General features: G+C 39.6%; 2 protein-coding genes and 1 long non-coding RNA gene across 5 annotated transcripts in view; 1 reads left to right on the top strand and 2 right to left on the bottom strand.

The window, feature by feature from the left end:
- Nucleotides 1-9,641: 9,641 nt before the first annotated feature.
- On the bottom strand, nucleotides 9,642-14,466 carry PTP4A1 (protein tyrosine phosphatase 4A1). Of its 2 annotated transcripts, none has more exons than XM_045870121.3 (5): nucleotides 14,204-14,466; nucleotides 13,032-13,124; nucleotides 12,579-12,709; nucleotides 11,508-11,582; nucleotides 9,642-11,069 (listed from the first exon to the last, which is right to left on the bottom strand). In XM_045870121.3, the coding sequence occupies exons 1-5, from the start codon at nucleotides 14,306-14,308 to the stop codon at nucleotides 10,952-10,954; spliced, it is 522 nt and encodes a 173-aa protein (XP_045726077.1). In that variant the 5' UTR covers nucleotides 14,309-14,466; the 3' UTR covers nucleotides 9,642-10,951. The 2 variants fall into 2 exon arrangements, with proteins under 2 accessions (XP_045726077.1, XP_064453809.1); XM_064597739.1 differs by having other exon boundaries at nucleotides 9,642-11,065.
- A 145-nt stretch (nucleotides 14,467-14,611) lies between these two features.
- LOC135365573 (uncharacterized) lies at nucleotides 14,612-18,342 on the bottom strand. The gene is made up of 2 exons (XM_064597740.1): nucleotides 18,207-18,342; nucleotides 14,612-14,751 (listed from the first exon to the last, which is right to left on the bottom strand). Exons 1-2 carry the CDS (start codon nucleotides 18,243-18,245, stop codon nucleotides 14,656-14,658), a joined length of 135 nt encoding a protein of 44 aa, XP_064453810.1. The 5' UTR covers nucleotides 18,246-18,342; the 3' UTR covers nucleotides 14,612-14,655.
- Nucleotides 18,343-18,714: 372 nt separating this feature from the next.
- The window catches only part of LOC135365574 (uncharacterized), a 49,330-nt gene continuing 44,141 nt past the window's right edge, over nucleotides 18,715-23,903 (top strand). For both annotated transcript variants that reach the window (XR_010413663.1, XR_010413664.1), the window contains exon 1: nucleotides 18,715-19,273. This is a non-coding gene — a long non-coding RNA (uncharacterized LOC135365574). The remainder of the gene's footprint in view (nucleotides 19,274-23,903) is intronic.

Below are 23,903 nucleotides of genomic sequence, written 5' to 3'. Positions count from 1 at the left end.
ACAAACCTTGATTTGAATGAATCTTTATCACTAACAATTTACAGAAAATACAAAAGCACAGATGAGCATGTTGAATGCTACCATGTGAACGCAGCTGGCAACAACCAGGATACAGAAACATCTATGGGCCAAATAGTCCAATTTCTTCAACAAATAAATTACAAAGGACAAAAAAGTAATTGAGAGAGAATCTATAAATTAAAAGAAACATGCCAACCAATTGCAATGTATGCAATTTATGTGAATCCTAAGTTGAACAATCTTAAAAAAAAATCCATGAGACAATCAGGGAAATTTGAACAGTGATTAGATACATTGGATCCTTAATGATATTAAGCAATTATTGTCAATCTTTAGGTCTGATATAATATTGTGGTATGTTTCAAAAAGATAAATTATCATTTAGCAATGTACAACGAAATATATTTGGATGAAATGATGTTCTATCGGGCAGTTGCTTCAAATAACCCAGTGGGGTATTGCTGTATCAGGGATATCTATTGCTGCATACCAGATTACCTCAAAATTTAGCAACTTAAAACAAGCAACATTTATCTCAGCGTTTCTGTGGGTCAGGAATCCAGAAGTAGCTTGGCTACTTGGCTTGGTGGCCCTGGCTCAGGGTGTCTGTAGTCATCAGAAAGGCTGGAGAATCTGCTTTCAAGTTTACTCAGTGGTTGTTGGCTGACTTCAGTTCCTCTGGCTGCAGCTAAACACCTCACTTTTCTTACTTTCTATAGGCTCCTTGGGTGTCCTCAGGATGTTGCAGCTGGCTTCCCCAAGAGCAGAGCCCAAGAGGTAGCTGCAGGTTTTTTTTATAACCTGATCTCAGAAGTGATGCACCATCACTTCTGCTATATTCTATTGGTCATGCAGACAAACCCTGGCACAATGTAAAATGGGACCACTAATGGGAATACATAACAAGGGATAAGGATCATTAGGGCTACCTTAGAAGCTGGCTACCACATTGACCCACTGTTCTATGGGCTTTGGTCAAGCTTCTATCCATTCTCTGACCCTCATAAACCCATACCCTGACTGGTGGACCACAATGGTATGTCTGATTTCAGTGTAAGTTCAAGTGATTGTCTAGTATAAGTCCCAGAAGTTTTGGATATTTCCCTTTCCTCGGTGCAAAGTCAACTGTTAAACAGACTCTAGGGAAGGCTTGAAGGAAAATTCACCATAAACACTGTCAGAAGAGTGGCAAAGTCCTTTCAGACTCTGAACTGTCTTAGATTTGGGAATTGGAAAAGATCATGAATCCCACTACAGGGTCTTGAATTATGTTTTCTGGCCAGAAGACTCATACTTAGTGGAAAAGTTTGGGTGTCAGGTGGTACATTATAAGCTGTCCATCTATTTCATTTCTAGGGATTCCATGATGAACTAATCACCACCACAGAACCCAGAAACAAATTAACACTAATTACCATTACATCTCTGTGGCTTATTATAGTAATTTCACCTATCGTATCTCTAACAATCTAGCGCTGTCACCTGACCTCTAACACTCCAAGATCTCATTTTTCGCCTTGGAGTTGGGTGATCCAAATCCTTTGTGGTATCCTGCAATATTATTTCCTCTATACAGAAGACACCTACTGCAGAGCTCACCATAGAAAGTGGTGTCATCATCCCTAACCTATTTCTTAATGCCTTGGTAAATGGCAAGTCCTCTGGATTACCACAGAAGCTACAGTTCAGGTTGCATATAATACATCCATGTCAACATTCCCATTTCCTTATGCATTTGAATAGCTTTTTCTAAAGCAGTGGTTCTGAAAGGGTTTTCCTAGGACCAGCAGCTGCACCTGAGAACTCGTTAGAAATTCAAATACACAGATCCCAGTCTAGACCTACTAAATTAGAAATTCTGGGGATAGGGTGCAGCAATCTGTGTTTTAACAAGCCCTCCAGTGATTCTGATGCAGGCTTAAGTTTGAGAATCACCATCTTCGTGAATAAGGGTAGGGTAGAAAAACCACTTGACTACTGTAGTTTCAACATAACTAAAAATTTCTCATATTATTATTTACTTTCAAAAATTAAAGTTATAGGGCGCCTGGGTGGCTCCGTCAGTGTGTCTGACTCTTGACTTTGGCTCAGGTCATGAGATCAAGCCCCACATCGGGCTCCATGCTTAGAGGGAAATCTGCTTGGGATTCTCTCTTTCCCTCTCCCTCTGCCCTTGCTCCTCACTCTTGTGTGCTCCCCATCTCTCTCAAATAAATAAAATAAATCTTTAAAAGAATTAAAGTTATGATTCAGAGAAAGGAATTGCTTATTTTGAGCAAAACCTAAAAACATAAGAAAACTGTAGAAAGAGGTGAAAGAAACTGAATGCTGGAAGGGCTAGAAAAATTATTTTACTTTTTAAAAAAATATTTTATTTTTAAGTAATCTCAGGACTGGAACTCACAACCCCAAGATCAAGATTGCATGTCCCTACTGGCTGAGCCAGCCAGGTGCCCCTATTTTCCTTCCTATTGGGTTTGGGAATTTATTTTTGTATCTTTCAGATAGGATAAAAAGATCACCCCAAGGCCCAATTTCAAAGGAATGGGGTACTGTTTAGCTTTGTGAACTCTGTTAACAGTCAGAAAAAGAGTCTTCATTGACAGTACTGTCAGTGTTGTTAAAACTAAGTCAGAACTCAGTCAGTCATTTTTTTCATCCATCAGGAGGTAGAACTGGTGGGCAGAATCATTTTTCAAGTAGAAATTGTTGGTAATTTTAGATTCTCCATAAGGAACAACTTGATTTGTATGTGCAACCAGATAAGCAACTCAATGCCAAGTTGGAAGTTTATCCTGTTGAGGTTTTGCTGTTTGAGCTGCACTTTTGAGATGGGTTTGAGTATTTAGATGCACCAAAGAGCCCTATCAAACCTGGCAGTAGTAATCGTCATGCATAGCATATGTATGAGGCATAACTACAGCTATCATTAATGGTTTTTTTTTAAGATTTTATTTATTTATTTGACAGAGAGAGACACAGCGAGAGAAGGAACACAAGCAGGGTGAGTGGGAGAGGGAGAAGCAGGCTTCCCACCGAGCAGGGAGCCCGACGCGGGGCTCGACCCCAGGACCCTGTCATCATGACCTGAGCCGAAGGCAGACGCTTAGCGACTAAGCCCCCCAGGCGCCCCAGCTATCATTAATGTTTGTTTAAATATTTGCTTTCTTTGAATCTGTGTTTTAATGACATTCAGCTGGTAGCTACCCATGAAAATTATTTGAATATACCTTTGCAACAGAAGCAGTTTAATATACTTCTTTTGCAATCCAGAACCTTTAGGGAGAGGTTATTTTTGTTTAGATACACTATTATGCTATACACAAGAGTGCAAGTTTAAATTTTGATCTCTAGCCTAAATTCCATGAAGGCAGGGACCAAGTTGGTCCTCATTACTTTGTCTTCGGTGCCAAATACATGGTACATAATGCTTATTCAATGAACGTCTATGGAATTAACAAACAATTTCCTGATTCTAGTTAATTGAAAAATTCAATAGCTCTCTGAAGGCTAGGAGAATTTTGCCTCTCTTCTTGCCCTTAGCCCTGCCAACAAACCAGAAGAATCTCTACTGTTTTTTAAAAAGAAAAAGTGCTTCTTACCTAGAAGAATATGTATGCTTTGAACTGACAAAAAGCATCTAATAATCGCATTTGGCATTTAATAAGTGAATAAATCCCAGCAAACATAATAACAAATCATAAAATACTAACTAGTAAAGACAGAACAATTTGTCTTACATGGCTGTAAGTATGCTTTTCTTACTATGCTAATTTTTTTTAAAAAGTGTTTTTTAAAAAAATATAGATTTATTTATTCGTTCATTTATTTATTTATTTAGAATGTGTGTGAGTGGGGGAGGGGCAGAGGAAGAGGGACAGAGAACATCTCAAACACCCTTGGCTGAGCACGGAGCCAGACTCTGGGCTTGACCTTACAACCCTGAAATCGTGACCTGAGCCGAAATTAGGAGTAGGCCCTTATCCTTACCGACTGAGCCACCCAGGAACCCTTAATATGCTAATTTTTTTAATGATTGAATTCAAATTAGGGAAATCCCCAGGCAGAGATTTCTCTGAAACCCTGTCCTTTGCGAAAGAAATAGGTATTTATGTATGTTGAAAGAGGGTACGGGTGGGAGGTGGGACTAGTTGTTAATAGTCGTTAAGTATTGTCATGTTATAGGTTTTGCATTATGACAATTACAGAAACCAACTGATGGGTTGGTTTCCCTCAGGCTGAACTGAATTCTTGGCTGACAAGAAATGGGAATTATTGGTGAAGTTATCAACAGTTTGGCTGGGCTTCTAGTGTGAAAACTTCTAGTAGGTTTTTTTAAATTTATCAGTTAACATATAAATGTATTACTGGTTTCAGAGGCAGAGGTCAGTGATTCATCAGTCTTATATAATACCCAGTGCTCATTACATCATGTGCTCTCCTTAATGTCCATCACCCAGTTTTAGTAGGTTTTTTAAAAATTTTTTATTATGTTAATCACCATACATTACATCTTTTTTTTTTTTTAAAGATTTTATTTATTTATTTGACAGAGAGAGACACAGTGAGAGAGGGAACACAAGCAGGGGGAGTGGGAGAGGGAGAAGCAGGCTTCCCGCTGAGCAGGGAGACCGATGTGGGGCTCCATCCCAGGACCCTGGGATCATGACCTGAGCCGAAGGCAGACGCTTAACGACTGAGCCACCCAGGCGCCCCACATCATTTGTTTTTGATGCAGTGTTCTATGATTCATTGTTTGTTTATAACACCCAGTGCTCCATGCAGAACGTGCCCTCTTTAATACTCATCACCAGGCTAACCCATCCCCCCACTCCCCTCCCCTCTAGAACCCTCAGTTTGTTTCTCAGAGTCCATAGTCTCTCATGATTCGTCTCCCCCTCCGATTTCCTCCCCTTCATTCTTCCCCTCCTGCTATCTTCTTTTTTTTTTTTTTTTTAACATATATTGTATTATTTGTTTCAGAGGTACAGATCTGTGATTCAACAGTCTTGCACAGTCTAGTAGATTTTTGATGAACACAGACTGAATAAAAGAATTAGAGTGAGTCACACCTATCCAGATCTCATTAGATCAAATAGAAGCTGAACTGTTGATTATTCCTTCGAACTAGGGGCTCTTTTTAGCTGTATATTCATTATTTGAGTCCCTATGTAAATTAAGTTCCAGGGAAGCAAAATATAGTATTTTCATTGACGAACATCCACTTATAAAATTAGTCTACAAGTATTTCTCCCTAATTAACATTAGCATTGTGAATTACATCCAAACCCACCTGTTGGTCATTTTTTTTGCCAGTGTAGCCAACAACACAATGTAAACATATGCAAGTGAAATTTAAGTTTCAGTATTGTTCGGAGTCAATGAAAGTGCTTTTGGAGAACTGCTCAAATCACCACCAAGCAGGGGGAGTGGCAGACAGAGGGAGAAGCAGGCTCCCTGTTGAGCAAGGAGCCCGATGTGGGACTCGATCCCAGCACTCTGGGATCATGACCTGAGCTGAAGGCAGACGCTTAACCTGCTGAGCCACCCAGGCATCCCCCAAAAGTTATTAGATGAGTTTCTGGTCGAGTTAAATCAATTAAAAATTGGAAGAAAGAAAATTTACATGGTTGCCATAGTACATGCCATAGTAGCTTCAAGACAAATTATCTGAATAACTGGTTAATAAGGATCTTTGGGAAAAAGCCCTGGAATATTTTGCAAAAATGACCGACTCCATGATCACAGTTAGTAAATCAAAAGTGAAATGGACATTATGTTGTTGATCTTACCATTTTTTTTTGGAGAAATTATATTCTGCTCCCCCCAAAATCAACACTTGATTAAATTGAATTTGAATGAACGAGCTGTTTCTTATTAATGTAGATTCTTCCATTGTCACTTTTTAAAAAGTGTGTTTATATGTGTTAGTTTGTATATCTATAAATGGATGTCAAGTTTTCTGAAAACACGTTCTGCAGAATACTGTAGTCCCAAACAGTCATCTGTGAAAAAAAGGAACCCACAGTTGTACAGAGTATTTTGTTTCCCACTCTCTGCTAGTCTCCCTTCTGCTCTGTGCCCAAAGGGTTTATCATAGACTCCAGGTTCCTTTGCCCTGCCTTCTTCTTGGATTGGGCTAAGGGGAGGAGGGCTGAAGGAGAATGGGGCGTAAGCAGGACATTAAAGGAGATGGGGAAATGGAGATAGCTATTTATTCCTGGCTCTCTCCCCTCCCTTCTGCGGGATTGCTGCGAGTTAGTTGGCTGTCTTCCTACTAGAGTCACAGCTTCTGTGAGGCGGTCCTCTCCATTTAGCTGTTCTGTCCAATTGTCAACTGCTCCCCCCTTCCTTGCCTCTTCAGGCCTGGAGATGGTAACAGTACTGCAGTCTCCCTTGTTGGTTTCCCTCTATTAAATGTTCTCAATTGACCACTGGGAATGTACCATCTGTTTCCTTTGGGGAGCTGACTTACTCAATAGTTATTATATTGTACTCTTGGAAAGATAGAAAATTTAAATTAACACAGTAAAGGCATTAGCAGTAAATAATATCTAAATTTAGGTCAGTGTTTGCCAAACTTATTTATTCATGGCACCATTTTCCTAAGAACATCCCTTGAACATTTTAGATGATAAAATTTGCCTTAAAACATACAAAGCCGGGGCGCCTGGGTGGCTCAGTTGGTTAAGCGACTGCCTTCAGCTCAGGTCATGATCCTGGAGTCCCAGGACTGAGTCCCGCATCGGGCTCCCTGCTCGGCAGGGAGTCTGCTTCTCCCTCTGACCCTCCTCCCGCTCATGCTCTCTGTCTCTCATTCTCTCTGTCTCAAATAAATAAATAAAATCTTAAAAAAAAAAAAAAAAAACAACATACAAAGCCAAATGTAATGGTTTATAGTTTTGATGATGAAGGGCAATCATTATAAACATCTGTAATTGTTCTGTGCTCTGTGTGAAACACTGATGGGCTGAAGGTCTACAGAGGTATATAAGCCTAAGGCTGTTAGTCCATAGCATCGATGCATCCCAAATGGCTGTGCTTTTTAAATTCAGCTTAGTTTTCATAGTCGAAGTCTTTCAATATCAGGTTGGCAAGTATATCTTGCCCATGTGCTTCTCTCCCCATGCTCTGCATCTTACCTCTAGTCTGGCAGGAAACCAAATTACAAATGCTGGCTAAAGTTACTCTAAAATAAGTTTAAATAGGCTTAAATAAGCACCTTTGATTCCCTAATAAGCACACACTTGGATGCCTAAACTTCATGACATCTATTTTGGTTGCTTGGGAACTTTATCCGCTATGCTTGATATTTCAGTTATGTGGGATGTTACTGTGGATATACTCTTTAAAAAACAAATTTACTTTAGGTGTACCTAGCTGGCTCAGTGGGTAGAGCATGTGAATCTTGATCTCAGGGTTGGGAGTTCAAGCCCTACGGGCATAGGGCTTACTTAAAAAAATAAATAAAAAACAGAAGCGAGTAAGTTTATAAACTCTGATGTGGTAGCAATTACTGCTGTAAATTTCTAGCTTTTCAGCACAGTAGGATTGCATTTTTCGTGCTGGTGGCTATGTAACCAGTTCTATCCAATGAGTTGGATATGTGTTATGATTTCTTAGTCAAGAACTTAATTATCAAAGCCCTTTTGGCCTTTTGTCACAACTAGCACTGTTCTAGAGAGAAGACGCTCCATCAGCTTGGGTGGATGGATATGAAGCTTAAGTAAGGAATATCTAAATAATTTTCAGGGTTGGTTATTTCTGCAGCATTATCCTAGCCTATCCTGATTTACTTCAAAAAGGGTCTTGTAGAAAAAGGAGAAGGCTCAATCTAAATGAAGAAATTTACAATCACATGGTATTCACACTTCTTTAAAGAAAATGAGTTCCGTAGGCAGTTCAAGAGCTCCTAAAACCTTTAACAATGATTACATTAAAAAAGGTCAGGCATATGTCATCATAGCTGTGTGTAGTAGTCACATGTTTGAATCCCTGCATTTTTTTAAAAAAAGATTTTGAGAGTAGGTCAAGCGACAGAGGGAAAGAATCTCAAGCAGACTCCCTGCTGAACATGGAGCCAGAAGGGGGGACTCAATTCAACAACTCCAAGTTGATGACCTGAGCTGAAAGCAAGTCACTCAACTGACTGAGCCACCCAGGTACCCTGAATCCCTGCATTCTAGTTATCAGATACTGGAGGCTTATAGCCCTTATGTATAAAATTGGGAAAATACAGGATTTTAAGATAATCAAATTATGAAAATTACCTGACAAAAAGATCCTTAATGGTAGCTATCATAATAGCTATATTAATTGGTTAGTCTGGCAATACGTCTCTAGGTTTTGCTTTCAACTAAAGGACTGCATTCTCTTATGATTCAGTAATCACATTACTTACTTGTCAGCATTATGGTTCCTATAGACAGGCCTAGTCAACTAGTCACTATTTATATCATCCTATTGATGGAAATTGTTATCCAAAACCAAGTAACCAAATTTTCAAACACCATCTGATAACTTCTTATATTCAAGATCTCATTTTTTCTATTTTATTTCTTATTAGATATAAGGAATCTCCCAGAATGTATAATGGGTATTTCTATAGTCATATTTACAAGACACAAAATATTTGGATAAAAAGCAAGTTTCATCATTTGTATACTGTACAGATGAGGTTTATAAATTGATTTTAAGCACCATATATATACAATCCAATACTGCAAACCAACAATGTTTCAAACTCAAGATGTTTCATTCATCATGATGGCACCTCCTCTCAATAAACAAATGCTGTTTTATGGGCTGTGTGGGAGTAGCAATTATCACTGTTATCAATTACACAAAATTATCAAATTACCTTCAGGGGCAGGCTGCATTTAAAAAAGAACAAAACAGCAACAAAAAAACCCAGGTTAAATAACTAGTCCCAATTACAAAGGATCTAAGATTTAAAGAACTAAGGGTCCCCAGGGACCCCTCCTTATTCCTTTGCCTTGGCTCTAAGTTTCAAAAAAGGTGTACATTAGGTGCTAAACTGGCACAAAGAGATGGAAGCAAAATCTTTAAAATACAATGTGGAGTACCATTTTTTTCTGAATCTGTTTTACCTATTAAAAAAAAACCAGACAAGGACATCCGTCCCTTTCAGATTAACAGGAGCTATGCAAAGGAAGCACTTTAGATTACTGAAAGAAATTTAACATTTATTAGGCCCTCATGTGCCAAATATTATATTCAAATATCAAAACCTATAAAGGCATCCATTATTTGCAAATAAGAAAATGGGCTCAGAAGTTGCCCAAAACAAGTTATTGTTTGGTGGAACTGAGCTTCAAATTAAGGCCTTCCTCTACAGTTTCTCAATATAGCATAGTACACTGGTTCAAAATTATTTAAACCTTTAAAAATGAAAGTCTATAATGGAAAGTACTTTTAATATTAAACAGTTCTCATGACTGTAACAAATTGTGTCGATAAAGGGCTTACTAAATGTCAACTTCATTTAATCCTTCATTTGTTAAAAAAAAAAAAAAGAGGACATACTTCAAATGGCACTAAGTGAAGCATAATTCATTTCTATCATTTTCTACAAAATAAGTTAACTTTAAGCCAAACAATTTCAATGATGATAAATGCATTTCATTATTTATTTAGATGTTTAAGCTCTCGCACTAGATTTTTACAAGCTGGTGAACACTGACAAATTATTTCTCCCACAGAACTATAACCACACATTCCCAGACAGTATAAATATATGGTTGAACTAACATTAATACACATCACCATTTTATCAATTACATAATAAAACAAATTATCAAGTATCCAAATATTAAGTTACACAGCTCAAAAGGCATATAAAATATTAGATGTCTGCTCAATTCATTAGCAGAAACCCACTTTTTTTTTTTTTTTGCAAGAGAGGTTGGGAAGAGAAGAAAAAAAATCACACTTCAAACAAAAATAAGTTGGTAAACAACTTCAGATGAGTAAGAAAAAAAATTACAAGAATTTCAGAAATTTTATGATTAAGAATTGTTTTAGCTACGATAACAAAGCATCTCTACCTTTTAAAAAAATATTTACTAAATTAAAGAGCATATTCTACATGTTCTGCACAAGACAAAGGCAACATTTTACTAAAAATACTTAATAGCCCCCTCCCGTTCTTTTTTCAGGCCCTCCCTGTAAGTTGCACCCCAAAGTGCAAACATTAAAATTAACTGTAAGGCTTTTTTGTCTGGAGACATTAAAGACATGTGCTTCTGTACAACGTAGATTTTCAAAATGGAGGTTTTCTATAACAGCACAAAATGAAATTTGTAGAAAGACATGAAATAATCATTGTAAGACTTGGTTTAAAAAAAAAAAAAGTTGAGCAAACCTGATGTATACTGGTATGAATGTGGGAGATGTAAACATAAAGTGAGCAGGCAAATAACCATATAGGCCCTAATTTCTATGTTTGAAATGACTGAAGGAATAAACCACATAAGGTCCAGAGTGTTCATAGTTCCTGGGATTTTAGTTCAGTATGATACTAAAAATATACAAGTATTGTGCTGGGTATTTTGGCACCTAATCTTTCTAAATTTCTTATATATTGATAAGATTCTGGCATGGGAATAGATTTAAAGACATAACTCAATACTCCATGATTTCAGGAAAGGTCAACTGGTACAAGTGATAAGCACATTTTAAATGCTGTAAAGCAAAAATGTTTTGCTAAGTGTCCAAATAGGTTGATCGTAACCCAAACATAGAGGTTGCAATTCTGTCAAACTTGTGGCCTGATAAAACAGCTTTCCAATACTCCTATGGAAGCTTCATTAGACTTAATCACCAAGCCAACACGTTGGCTAGTATGTATGACAAATTAGGTCCTGTTTCAAGTTCCACTTCCAAGGCAATTACATCAGGCACCCCAGTTTTATTGAATGCAACAGTTGTTTCTATGACCATTGGAGTCTTTGAAGCGCAGCCGCATTTTAGGACGATACTTCTCCAAATACAGAAGTTGCTTGCTGTTAAAAGCTCCACGCCGCTTTCTAGATGAAGAAAAACAAAAGATGAAGTTACTAAAGCAAAATCCTGGTATTACCATTTACTATGCTATAGACAATTATCATCTCTCGTGGCAATTTATCTTTTGATTATTATGCTGCGACTTAATGCTTAATTTATGGATAGGCATACATGTGGAATGGAAAAAGGATACTAAAAAGTCCTAAATCTTGAGTGCTGGTTACAATAGTCAAAATTTATATATCCACGTATATGAGATCTGAGAAAAGACAACTTATTGATTAGAATCTCTGTAATACGAGCATTTACAAGGAGTGTAAATAAGATCTTACTTCCTGGTTTTAATACTATCTTAAAAAATGAATGTAATGGTTAGATGGGCTGTGGGGGAAAAACTGTTTTTGTATTAATAAAATCCACCGACAATGAAGAAATGAAAATAAAATTCATTATATACTTACTGTCTTATGAACTGTACTGCATCTTCATATTTCATTCCACCTTCAATTAATGCTAGGGCAACAAGCACTGGGGCTCTGGTAGGATAAGAATTTTGATAAATCACTTTTTTCAAAATCAAATCCTGGAAAATTCAACACTCCAAAGTTTCATTTCCTAACCCAAAATTACTATTATTTACCACCCTTCCTATGTAATACCTTATAGTAAATGTTGACTTCTTGTTAAAAGATGAATAAAGCATCAGCATTTCCCTACTAAACTCAGGCCTTTACCTAGAACTAAAAATAAACTATGCCCTTAATTGTTACAAATGAATCTAGAAATTAAGACTTGTATTATTCGAGGTCAATCTTAAAAAAACTTAAGGGGGTAAATCTTGATAAATGCAGATAATTTTTTCTGAATCCAAGCAGTGAAAAATATTTCCTATTTAAAAAAAAATTTTTTTTAAAGGTCATGAACTCCTTTTCCTAAACATCTTCTGGAAATGTTTGCTTCCTTTTTTGCTTATCAATGAGACTGTGACACAGTTGCATGCCAAACCCCCCAGGGCGATCAATGCTCATTTTACTTTTCCCCACTAGAAAAGAACTTTTTTTTGGTGGTGGGGATGGAGCGCAGTGATAGTGACTTACAAATCTGGATATGAATATTTGGGTGTTACTGGGTAATGACTTCCTACTGAATTGGAATCTCCAGGATCAAGAACGCTATCAAAAGTACACCATATGCAACGCAAACCACCTTAGAAATGATTCATAATTCTTTTTCACAATGAGTTTGGACAATGATTCCAATATCATTGATATAACCTAGGACACACAATTAATTCTGTAAGTAATTGTGCCCACAGAGACAAGTGTAAATTACAACTATAGCATTTGTTAGTTCCAGCTGTACTGGAATACATTATTCTATTACATTCACCTCCTTTTAAATTTAATTTAATATGTAATCTAACAAAGCGAACTGACTCACAAAGTGATAACTGAATTTTTCCTGGACTCAAAATCAAGTTTTTACTAGAATCAAGACCAATACCATTAAATGGATTTAAGAAATTCTCTTACCTCCCAAGGCCTGCAACACAATGAACAGCAATACAACAACCAGGTTCTTCACGAAACTTAATTTTTACAAGACTTAACCAGTCATCAACAATCTGGTTGGATGGTGGTGCACCATCATCAAAAGGCCAATCCTAAGTCAAAAGAATAAACATTTTAGATTTTTTTTAATATAAATGCCAACTAATACTTCTAAATTTCTACCACTCAGATGTCTTCAAAAGCATTTTAATATGCTTAAACATGTGTTGTATGAAACCCCACTGTCAATGAAATGCAAATAAATTCCGAATCTTTATAAAGATCTCATTACTTTAGAGCTTTACTTAGCTTTCATCTTTATTTAGAAATTAAGATTCTGCATACTTTCGTAATAACTTAAAAAAATAATCAAGCTTTTTGAAGTTGGTCATTTTGTAGCACAGTATCAAACACACAGAACTATTAAACACTTACGAGAACATGGATGCCTTCTTTCTCCACAAGAGTAGTGTCATAAGTTGCTTCACATACTCTTACTATTGTTGTAACTCCATACTTCTTAAGTTCCTGGATAAAACATACATAAAAAATAATTAATGAAGTTTTTATAACCATGTTATTCCTGCTCACCAAGTGTTCAAAAGGTATTGCTAGTTAACAGAAAATCAAGGAATGAATGGTATAACCTATGTATGTTTAACAGGAAAGTGAAATCTTGTTTGTTTATTTATTTATTTATTTATTTATTTATTTATTTATTTATTTATTATTTTTTCACACCACCCACATTCACAATTCAACTCTGGGAAGTGAAATCCTGCTTTAAAGGACAACACTAGAATAGCATAAAAGAGGAATATTAAACATCACATATATTTTTAATAAATGAAAAAAAAAAATCTTGTGGCCCTTCATACATGGAAGGTGTTTATAGTCATGGTAACACCAGCTAGATGGAAATGAAGCACTAACAAAAGAGAGAAGCAATTCAGAGACAAAGGTAAATAGAACCCAAAGGAATCACTCCTGACTACAAGTAATCTAACTTGACTTGATTACATTAACTACTTAAACTTTTGCTCACTGGCAGTACACATGGTAATTTAGAACCTTAAAGGTATATTCAAAGACTCTAAAATCCTGTAAGTACAGTGTAAAAAACCCCACATCATTTAAAACGACAAGCTTTAAGACGCATAATCCATTATTACTAATTATAATTAGTAGCTAAAAATTGGCTTCGAAGCATCAAAAAGGATCCAAGACATTAACTAACTTTGGTTACAGTATTAGTCATTAGACTAAGCAGATACATGAACAATCTCTAAGTGGCAGTCTTCCTTCTATAAATTTCTTATAAATGAGAATCATACTGTTATACTGACCTCATAGAGATTTAAATAAACTGTGAGGCATGAACAACTAGATGATCTTATTATAAATCCAAACTAATTCAAGTACAGGTCCTTTTTTGAAATGTACAAAATAATTTTCTGTAACCTAAAGAAACTGATATTTCATTTCTTGAAAATTCAACTGTAGGCATACCAACATAATTTTTCTAAACTACTATTTATTCTGTTTGATAAAAAACCTCACCATTAAACTGCAACCAGTTTAAGACATTAACAAGCATCAAGCCTTACCTCTATAAATTTGTTTAAGGTCGCATTGGTTGGATTGTGTGTAATAAGAAATCTCATGTTCTTGTATGTGACTTCCACAGGAGCTGGGCGGTTCATTCGAGCCATGTTAATTTGGTTAAAAAACACTCAATAGGGTTATGAAAGAATTTAAAAAATTGAATACAGAAATGACGCAAAGAAACTGAGTCTACTTCAATATACTCCACTTGAAATTCTCAGTGCTTTGAGTATGAAGTTGGGAGTAATGAGAAATGAAATGAACCTCCTAACAAGAAGCAGCAATTCTTCAATCCAGTAATACTGAGGCAATAGAAAGGAAGTGCACTGAGGTTTACCCCATCCAGGTCAGAACTCTTGTAAAATGCTCTGTGGATTTCAATTCAACACTTCTGTGTCCAGGTTAACCACTCTTACGGGGGCTTCTTGGTGGAGTAGTAATGAATTTCTACAGTTCACTTGTCTGCATAGAGGTCGTGCTGTGCCTGGCAGTAATCTCCACTGCCCTTCAGAAACTCCATAAATGTGTGACCAAGAACACCACAGAACTGCTGTTTAAAAGAAAAAAAGAGAGAGAGAAGAAAAAAGTTGTTTCCCAATTCAAAGGAACATGTTATGCTTTTGTAGCATGTAAGTGCACAACTGTCTTTTCAAATTTGGGCCCAAGCCACCTTTTCAACTTTTACTTAAACCACAGAAATATAAGGGTAATTACAAATTAAATCAATAACCATAGAACAAGCATTCACAAATAGATTACTTTAAATTGAAATTACTAACCTAATACAGAGACCCCTCAAAGAATACCACTGTTACATTTAGACATTATCACCTACACATACTCTTCTACTAATTATTCATTTTAAATAGCTGGTGGCTTTACAGTATTATAAAATCTACCACTTTCTATATTGATTTTTCCAGCTTAGGAAATATTTTTACATATTGTAAACTTCATGAAAACTTTGGAAGCTGTTAGTCCTTGCATAATTTACTTACTCCTCTAAAGACTCAACTAATATTTTTTAAAATTTTTAAATAATCTTTACATCTAACGTGGGGCTTGAACTTACAACCCTAAGATCAAGAATCACATGCTCTACCAACTGAGCCAGCCAGGCGCCCTTCAACCAATATGTTCTTAAGAGGAAGACAAGAAACTGGTTTCCAAATGCTTCCACATACACTATCTCATTTGATCCCTAACCTATTAATTTACAATTCCCTTTTAACAGATTTTCCTTATCTGAGTCTCTGGAAGTTAATCAACTTGTTATATGAAATATTACAAGGATAAACATTAATAAAGTTAAAAAAAAAAAAAGACTTGTGTGTGCTAAGGAGTAAAGAGAGGAATAAGAAAAATTGACAGGTTAACAAGAGTACCAAATGCCAGCCACTGCCCCAAACACTTTGTATGTATTCTCAAGGGCAAATTACCAAATAACATCTTTTAACCAAAGATTCCCTTAGTTTATATTTAAGCATTTCAAAATTTTAAAATTAAATTCAAACTATTTTCATTTTGTACCTTTAAATAGCATTTTGCACCATGCTATAGTTTCTAGAACAATTTTGCTAATTTTGAAGAATTCATATGGCGATCTAGCAGATCAGTGAAAAACAGCAAGTCAAAAACCCAGTTCATTTTCCTGTCAAAACAAAGAAGTAGCCTCAGGAGTCATTTCTTACAAAGCTGTCCCAGAAGAAAGAGGACTTTCATTATTCCAAATTTGTTCAAAGGAGCCCTCAGAGATTATTCCTTCATGTATTTGCTAGTTGGGTCAAAACATTAGTGACTACCATTAAGTAAACTTGGCTCTATTACAGTGAACACAGCAATAATCTGGAAAATAATTTCAGTTATACTTTTCACCTCAAATCCTAAATATTACTTCCTTAGAATAAAAAAGTGAATTCTGGCAGCTTCTCCATGACATACAATGAATTAAAGAAGTCATTTGTAAAGCTGTTAAGTGCAATGACTCGTGGCTTAGTGTTCTGATTTCCAGATACTATCTTTTTTCAATTGAAAGCAGATGTATGAGAAAGACAGTAGTGTTTCACATCACGACTTCCACATTTAACAGCTAAAACTCCTGTTACAACTGACTTTGGCCTCATCTCTTCATGTAAGCAAGTTCATCAGGAAGCAGAGAAAGCAACAGAAATAACTCACTTAGTGGAGCCATCCAGTGGCTGGGGGGGGAACTTCCACCAAAAGAGCAGTGACCCCAACTACCTAACATCTCGTAACATTCCCTCGTTACCAATTTCCTTGCCACAGGAAAAACTATCCACAATAGGCAGCTCAGAAATACCAAGGCATTTCTTCCCCCTCCCATCTATCATTCCATATAATCACAATAATATACACGGGAGGCGGGGCGGGAACAAAGCAATTTCTGTGCAGAAGCTTAAGTCAGTTTGTCAGATTGCAGAGTCAAAGCAATTAATCCGTATAACCACCGCTCTGTCCAACAGTTCGTTGTAAAGTCTTTTCCAGACCTACTATACCTTAAGTAATGCACCTACTATAGAGGATATGTAAAATGCTGCTTTACTCCTGGGAATGACCTAGCTTTTTGGTTTTCAACTGATTAACTGCCATCGAACAAAATTCGTATAAAAAGAGTAACAGGAAGCATTGCCTCAGAATCTGGATCCGAAGCAGGTCGACGGTTCCAACTACAGCGCAAATAACAACTTAATACTCTTGGAATGGTAGAAGGCTTCCACGGACAGAAGATAAACCTCAGAATTCTGGCTCTGGTCGGCTGCTGTTGCCACAAGCCAAAAGCAGGCAACAACATATTACACCAAGGATTTCAGGAACAGTTCTAAATAGTCCCCGATTAAAAGGCGCCATCCAGGGCCCCAAAGATTGGCAGGGAAAGTGCATACTGGTGCCCGGCCGTGGACTCCTTCGCTTCAGTGCAACAGTAGTCCTGGCAGTTTCCAAGGCGCTCAGACCCAGACCATTTCTCCACCGACCTGCCCCAGAGAAAGGACAAGACTCGACTTGTTCCCATTATCCAGAGCCCGAAGTGGGGCGTTAAATCCGGAACAGCTCGAATTACCAGGTGGAGGCTAAGGGCGCAGGGCGGGGCAGGCAGTCGGTCTCCTCACCTAGCAGAGTGTCGCTCTAGCCCCCGCCAAGGGTGCCGCTCGCGGAAAGCCCCCGATGGCCGCAGCTCCGCGCTCGCAGCGGTGCGCGCCGGGGCCCGCCCGCGGCGCCCCCTCTCCGCGCCGCAATCACGGGTTCGCGCCGCGCCTTCAGTCAGGCGCGGACGCCGAAGCCATTTTGTCTGGGGCGCCGGTCCGGGCCGCGGAGCACAGGGGTCCCTGCACCAGGCTCCTGTCCCGTGCCAGCCCCCGAGCCCGGAGACCTCCCGGCCGAGACCGTTATCAGCCTCGCCGGCCGCCCCGCCTACCCCACGCCGGCCCGGGTCCGGTGGCGACCCCGCCGCCGCGCCCTCCCCGTATCCGGCTCCGCAGTGACACGCGCAGCCCTTGCCCCACCCCGGGCCACGTCTCCCGCTTCCCAGGCGGGCCGCTCTCTTTCGGCCAAACAAAGGGGCCTCGGGACGCCGCGGAGCCCGCCGGGCCCTGGACAGGCGCGCCAGACCGGAGGGCCAAGGGCGGAGGCGGCGGTCACAAAGCGGCTTTTGTGCCGCCCCGCCCGGCCCGCTGCGGGGGCCGAAACCGCCCCCACCCGCCGCGCAGGCCCGGCCGCCCCCGGCTCGGCAGGGACAAGGAAGCGGGTGCCCCCGGCAGCCAACCGCCAACCCGCAGCCCCGTGGACCCCAGCGGCCGCCTCCCCGCAGCCCGCCCCACCGTCCGGCCACAGGACCGTAGTCCGGCCCCCTCCTGCCAGGGACCCACCGGAACTGCGTGCCGGGGCGCTGGGGAGCGGACGCCGGGCTCCGAACAAAGGCGACGGTGGGGATGGGGGGGCCGGTCGGGGAGCCCCGGCCCCAGAGGCGGCGGTGCGACGGATACTCACAGGAATATGTTTACTCATTGAAGATTGTGGCCTAATCATACAGCCGGTCCCGAGGCGGCGGCGACACAGGCGGCGGCGGCGGCGGCGGCTGCAGGGCAGGGGGTAGCGGTGGTCGTCGCGGGGCGGCGGCGGCTTCGCAGGCGGCGGCGGGGGCACCAGACTCTACCATGCAGTGAGCGGCTCCGAGAAGAGCGCGTAGCCCAGCCGGCCCGCAGTAGGGGGAGCCAATACGCGCGCCGAGGCGCCCTTGCGTCACAGGCCCTCCGTTTTATAGCCGGCGCGACGTGCGAACTCCCGGCCACCAATTGTGGCCGGGGCCCCGGCCGAGAGCCGACGAGCGGGGGCGGAAGCCCGCCCCCCGCCGACGTCACCGCGCGGCGGCCGCTGCCGGTGTGAACCGGTTGATGAATGGCGAAGTGCTGGAGTCGTAGCGTCTCGCGGGCGGGGGAGGGAAGGGGCTGTGGGGGGACTCGGGGGCCGAGCGAGCCTGGGGTAGGGAAGGGCTGCGAGCGGGGGAAGGCTGCAGCCTATCGACTGGAAGGAATCGCGCCGGAAACCCTGGCTCTCCTAGTTCAAGCCGCCGAGGAGCGCACTCATGTCACATGGGGAGCTTTGAAGTTGCCTCAACTTAAAATGCAGTCCCTTCAGGGCCAGAAGCGTGGCTCAGTCCCGACCCTACTTTATTCTGCCTTAAGTCAAACCACAGGCATCGTTGCCAGCGGTTTACCTTGGCACCTGCGCCACCCCGATCTCCGTCATCAAGTAATATTTATGTCGCACGACCGCTGTACCCGGTGACTCAACACCTTGAACGCCACGGCCCTAGACTCGGACCAGGTGAAGACTTGTCGCCGGGGGCACTTTCGAGCGGGGAGAAACTTCTGCTACGGGAGGCTGGGAGAGTACCTCGTGAGGCAGATAAAGCTCCGTGCTCCCTACAGTCTTTTTTGGTCACGCCTCCAGACTGCATACGCGGGCAGCTGCAGTTGGCTCAGTTGTGGCATTTCGAAATCACATGCATCCTTTGTACGGCTGCTCACTTGATGTGTTGTCACAGATAATGAAAGGTTAGTCACTGCTAAAAGGAAGCGTTTTTAAAAATTGAGAATCTTTGGTTATGTCAAGGACTGCTGTCATTCTTTGCGTCAAAGCTAAAGCCTTTTTTTTTTTTTTTCATTTTCAGTTCTGTTGCTCCCCTCTCTTCATAATTTAGGCCTTTAAGAAGTAAAGCCTTATCGTGATTGTTTTGTGCTACACAAGGGCAGCTTTGTCACTTATAATCTGGGGACCCTTTCTCTACCTTATGGAAGGACTAAACAGGACTTTTACCTGCTTTGAAGAACTCGGTTTTCTACTAACACTGAGGCCTTTTGTTTGCTGTTTTCACTGAGCAGTAGATTGGAGACGGCTTTAGGGATCAAATTGTGTTCTCAGTCACTGTACTGCAGTATTTTAGGATTTGTTAGTACTTCTATTTAGAGTGCTTGGGTAGTTATTCCACATTCTTGTAAACATATACTCTGTAAACAAAGTAAGCACTTTTGAAAAAAGGAATTGTGTCAGGCTTTTACAGAAGCAAAGGTAAAATCATCTTCATTTTATTTATTTATTTATTTTTAAAGATTTTATTTATTTATTTGACAGAGAGAGACACAGCGAGAGGGAACACAAGAGGGGGAGTGGGAGAGGGGGTGCAGGCTTCCTGCCGAGCAGGGAGCCCGATGTGGGACTCGATCCCAGGACCCTGGGATCATGACCTGAGCCGAAGGCAGACGCTTAACGACTGAGCCACCCAGGCGCCCCCAAATCATCTTCATTTTAAAGAAATTACTCGCTTAGGAAACTTTTGAATCCATCTAAATCAAGGAAAACTAAAGAGCTTGAGAGACAATGTCCTTTTACAAATAAACTTTAAATGGAGTAAAGATCTTAAAGTGTTATGTCAAAAAAAATATTAAAAAAATCTTGGGGTGGAAGGGACCTTCCTAAGTAGGTCAGGGAACTCAAGACACAAAGAAAAAGATAGATTTCATTATATAAAAATTACAAACTTCTATATGACAAAAACTTTTGATAAAGTTAAAATATTGATGGCACTCTAGGAGAAAATACTAACGGTGTGTCATGGGCAGAATTAACTTCATAATAAACAAAAAGCTTGACCAACATAAACACTAGTGTAGCTAAAAAACATTTATCAGTTTACTCTCACTCCAATCAGCTACTCTCACTCCAAAAGTTGGTCAGCACAGTGATGCTAATTGGAGTGGTGAAAGTTTTTCATGTAATGACTTTTCAAAAAATGAATTTGCTGGGACAAGATATAAATTCAACAATTGGTAAGCAGAGCCAAATCAGTATTAGCCAGTTTTCTTGTAGAACTTGTGATACAAGTTGCAAGCCTTGTGATGCACACATCTTGTAATTACCACAAGTAGGGCTGACATGGAGTATCCAGTCAGCGATGCTCACCAAGCTCTAAAAGCTGGGCTCAAACTCACAAGTGCATTAATCAGCTTCCAGAGGTCTTAGCCTCTCAGATGAGGTACCATCTTCTATTTTGAAAAGGACATATTTTAAGGATGAAAAACTAGAGAAAACTTTTGCTATTGAGAGAAAGGACACACTTTAAACCAAATATAAATATGGTCTTGCTGACCAGCTTGCTAAATTCTCTCAGGGTAGCCCTGGGCCTGTCACTCTGGCAGCTGCCATGTTTATTTGTGTCCTGTGCCATGGTGGTTCACTGTAGTGCTGAGGGTGTCTGGTCTACTCAGCCCAATAGTTTAAAGGTGTTGACTCTTAGAGAACAGTAGTCAATCCCAATATGGGTGCAGAGATTCCTGTGGCCTGAAGACCTACTAACCTCCACAGATTTGCATTTGGAGCATCAGCACCTACACTTATTAGCAGAAGGTCTCCAGCCTGAGCCAACATGCTTGCAAATAGTGGTCCAGACACCCAGAGGTGAGAAAACCCAATGCTGAAAGCTAATGCTTGCTCTAAGCTCCAGAAAAAGCCCTGAGATGGAAGATGACTTCTCCTACTAAACAAGATGCCCAGCTATAAGTTACTTTTCTCAGCAAAACAGAATGATGATTTGGGGTTATGAGGAAGTCTGATTAAAAAAGCATTTAATAAAAAAAAAGCATTTAATATAGTATGTATATTACCATTGCAATGATAGAAAGATTGAATGTGTCAATACTAACCCAGAAACAAACAGTAGACTGCAAAGTATAATAATATGCCAACTATACTTAGTAGAAGCAAATACCCCAGTGGGTGTCTGGATACTAGTGCAGAGGGCAATCTTAAGTATTTCCTAAAAATTCAGGGACACAACACAGTCCCTATCAACATTGTAAAAGTTTATTTTCCTTTTGCTGTTACAGAACAGCCTATTTTGTTTTATATCTAAAATTAATCTTCTTGTGTGATTGTAAAAAATGTTAAAAAATGTAGAGCACATTTACATTTCTGTGAACATACAACTGTCAGCATAAATGCTTAAAACTAATGCTCTACGTTAAAAAGTTTCATCCCTTGAGACATTGATTTAAGTTTTATGAAGTCTTTTTTTATATCTATATATTTCTGTGTACTTACCTTACTGAGATATAAATGACATACATCATATTAATTTCAGGTGTTCAAGCTAATGATTCAATATTCGTATACATTGTGAGATAATCCTCACAATAAGTCTAGCTAACATCTGTCCCCATACATAGTTACAAATTTTTTTCTTGTGATGGGGATATCAAATCTTTTAAATTAGTTTGATGAATAATGAAGCCAAACAGCAGTGCTACATCATCATTTCTGTGGGAATTTTAAACACAGAGATCTCTAACAAGCAATTAAGCTTGTCACAACAGGCTTTTCAAGGACAAAGTCCATAGGCCGATAGCTATACTTGGGCTGTTGTGTTTTGTATATGTCAGACGTAGAAACTGCCAGTTACCGACCCAACTGGGTGCTAAAGATGTAAATATCTTTAGATAAATGAATCCTGCTGGATCAGAAATAAAAATTTTACTAAGTCATCCAACCCAATCACCAGAAGTAATGTTTTCTCAATAAAATTAAGGCAGTTTTCAAACAACTTAAAAAAAATCGTCCATTTAAGAAAATAATTCTCTCCAGTTAATCCTTATTATGTCCATTTTCTGTCTCTTTACTTTTCATGACTAATTTTAATCCACTTAAATAGAAACCTGGAAATTGATTAGGGAAGTCTTCATATCAGAGGAAAATGTGTTTTCACCTTAGAAATCCTGCCACTTAATGTAGTATTTACTTCTGTGGAGGTTCAGCATGCACATTACAATGTGATGGACAGATTAGTCAAAAGAATATTTCCACTTGCATGTTGAAATGAACTGTTTCCTTGGGACACTGAATAAAGGACTTATTATGAACCTATAATAATTCACAGCATTTTCATAGCATGCCATTATTATGACTGATTCATACACTGTTACCTGGAGGAATTTAAGAAAATTGTTACATTTAGTGAACTCTGAAAAATTTCTTTTGCTATTCTAAAGTCTTAATGAAAGTCATTTGGGAATTGGAAATCAGAAGAGCTGTAGTTTCCATGTAATTGTTTAGAACATGTTGAATTATGCCACAGTCTGGAGTGAGTAAAAAAATGGCTTAGGAAAGGAGAATTTAATCTGGCCAGAGAAAGGGAATGGAGTATAAATAAATTTTAAAAGTTGGTTATGCATGCTATGGCAAAGTTGTCACTTGACAGCTTTAATTTACAGAGTTGGCATTTAGGCTGCAGATAATCCAGACAGACACTGACCTAAGCAGCATTACTGGGGGTAAGCCTTACATAAGGAGAAATGTTCTTGAACAGTTTCCGGCAAACATAATAACATTTATTTAACTAAATGCTAAAGTAGTCATACTTTTTTTTCCTACTCTAACACAATTTTTTTTTTTTTTTAAACTGGGCATGTTGGACAAATATTGCTATCTTAGTGCATTTTTCATTGGAAGCTACCAAATAAGTGAAAAAAGTAAAGTGAGTCCTAGAAAAATGAATACCATGTGATTTCACTTACATGTGGAATCTAAAAAACAAATGAACAAACAAAAGCAGAGAAGCAGGCCCATAATTGCAGAGAACAAACTAGTGGTTGCCAGAGGGGAGGAGGTGGATGTTGGTGGGTAAAATGGGTATAGGGGAATGGGAGGTACAGGCTTCCAGTTATGGAATGAATAAGTCACAGGGACAAAATGCATAGCATATACAAGGCACTCTGCTGTCTTATGAAGAACAACGTAAACATTGTTTTTGCCTCCAGTAGAACTTATACACAGATGAGGAAAGAGAAAATAACAAGTGACTAAGCAAAGAATATAATTATAAGTTATAATATGTGCTGTGAAAGAGGTAAGCAGGCTAGGTGGTGGGACGACTGACTTAGGCAGGGAGGTCGGGGGGTGGTACCTCCCAGGAGACCCAGACCTAAATGACAAGAATGAATCAAGGAAAGAGGGAGAGGAGGAGAGGGATGACAAAACAAATACCGAGCTGGGAAGAGTTTGTTGGTGTTCAGAGAGATGCAAGACCTGAGGAACTGCAGCGAAATAAGGGAAGAAAGCTGGGAGTCAGCCTGGAGAGATCTGGCAGGGACTAGATCACGCAGGTCCTTATAGGCCTTGGTAAGAATGGATTTT

The sequence above is a fragment of the Mirounga angustirostris genome, unplaced genomic scaffold, assembly GCF_029215605.1.
Source record: "Mirounga angustirostris isolate CCGP_5_RB_7025 unplaced genomic scaffold, mMirAng1.0.hap1 SCAF_8, whole genome shotgun sequence".
Classification (NCBI taxonomy): domain Eukaryota; kingdom Metazoa; phylum Chordata; class Mammalia; order Carnivora; family Phocidae; genus Mirounga; species Mirounga angustirostris.
Note: the sequence above shows the minus strand (reverse complement) of the source record. Positions and strands in the feature narration are given on the sequence as shown.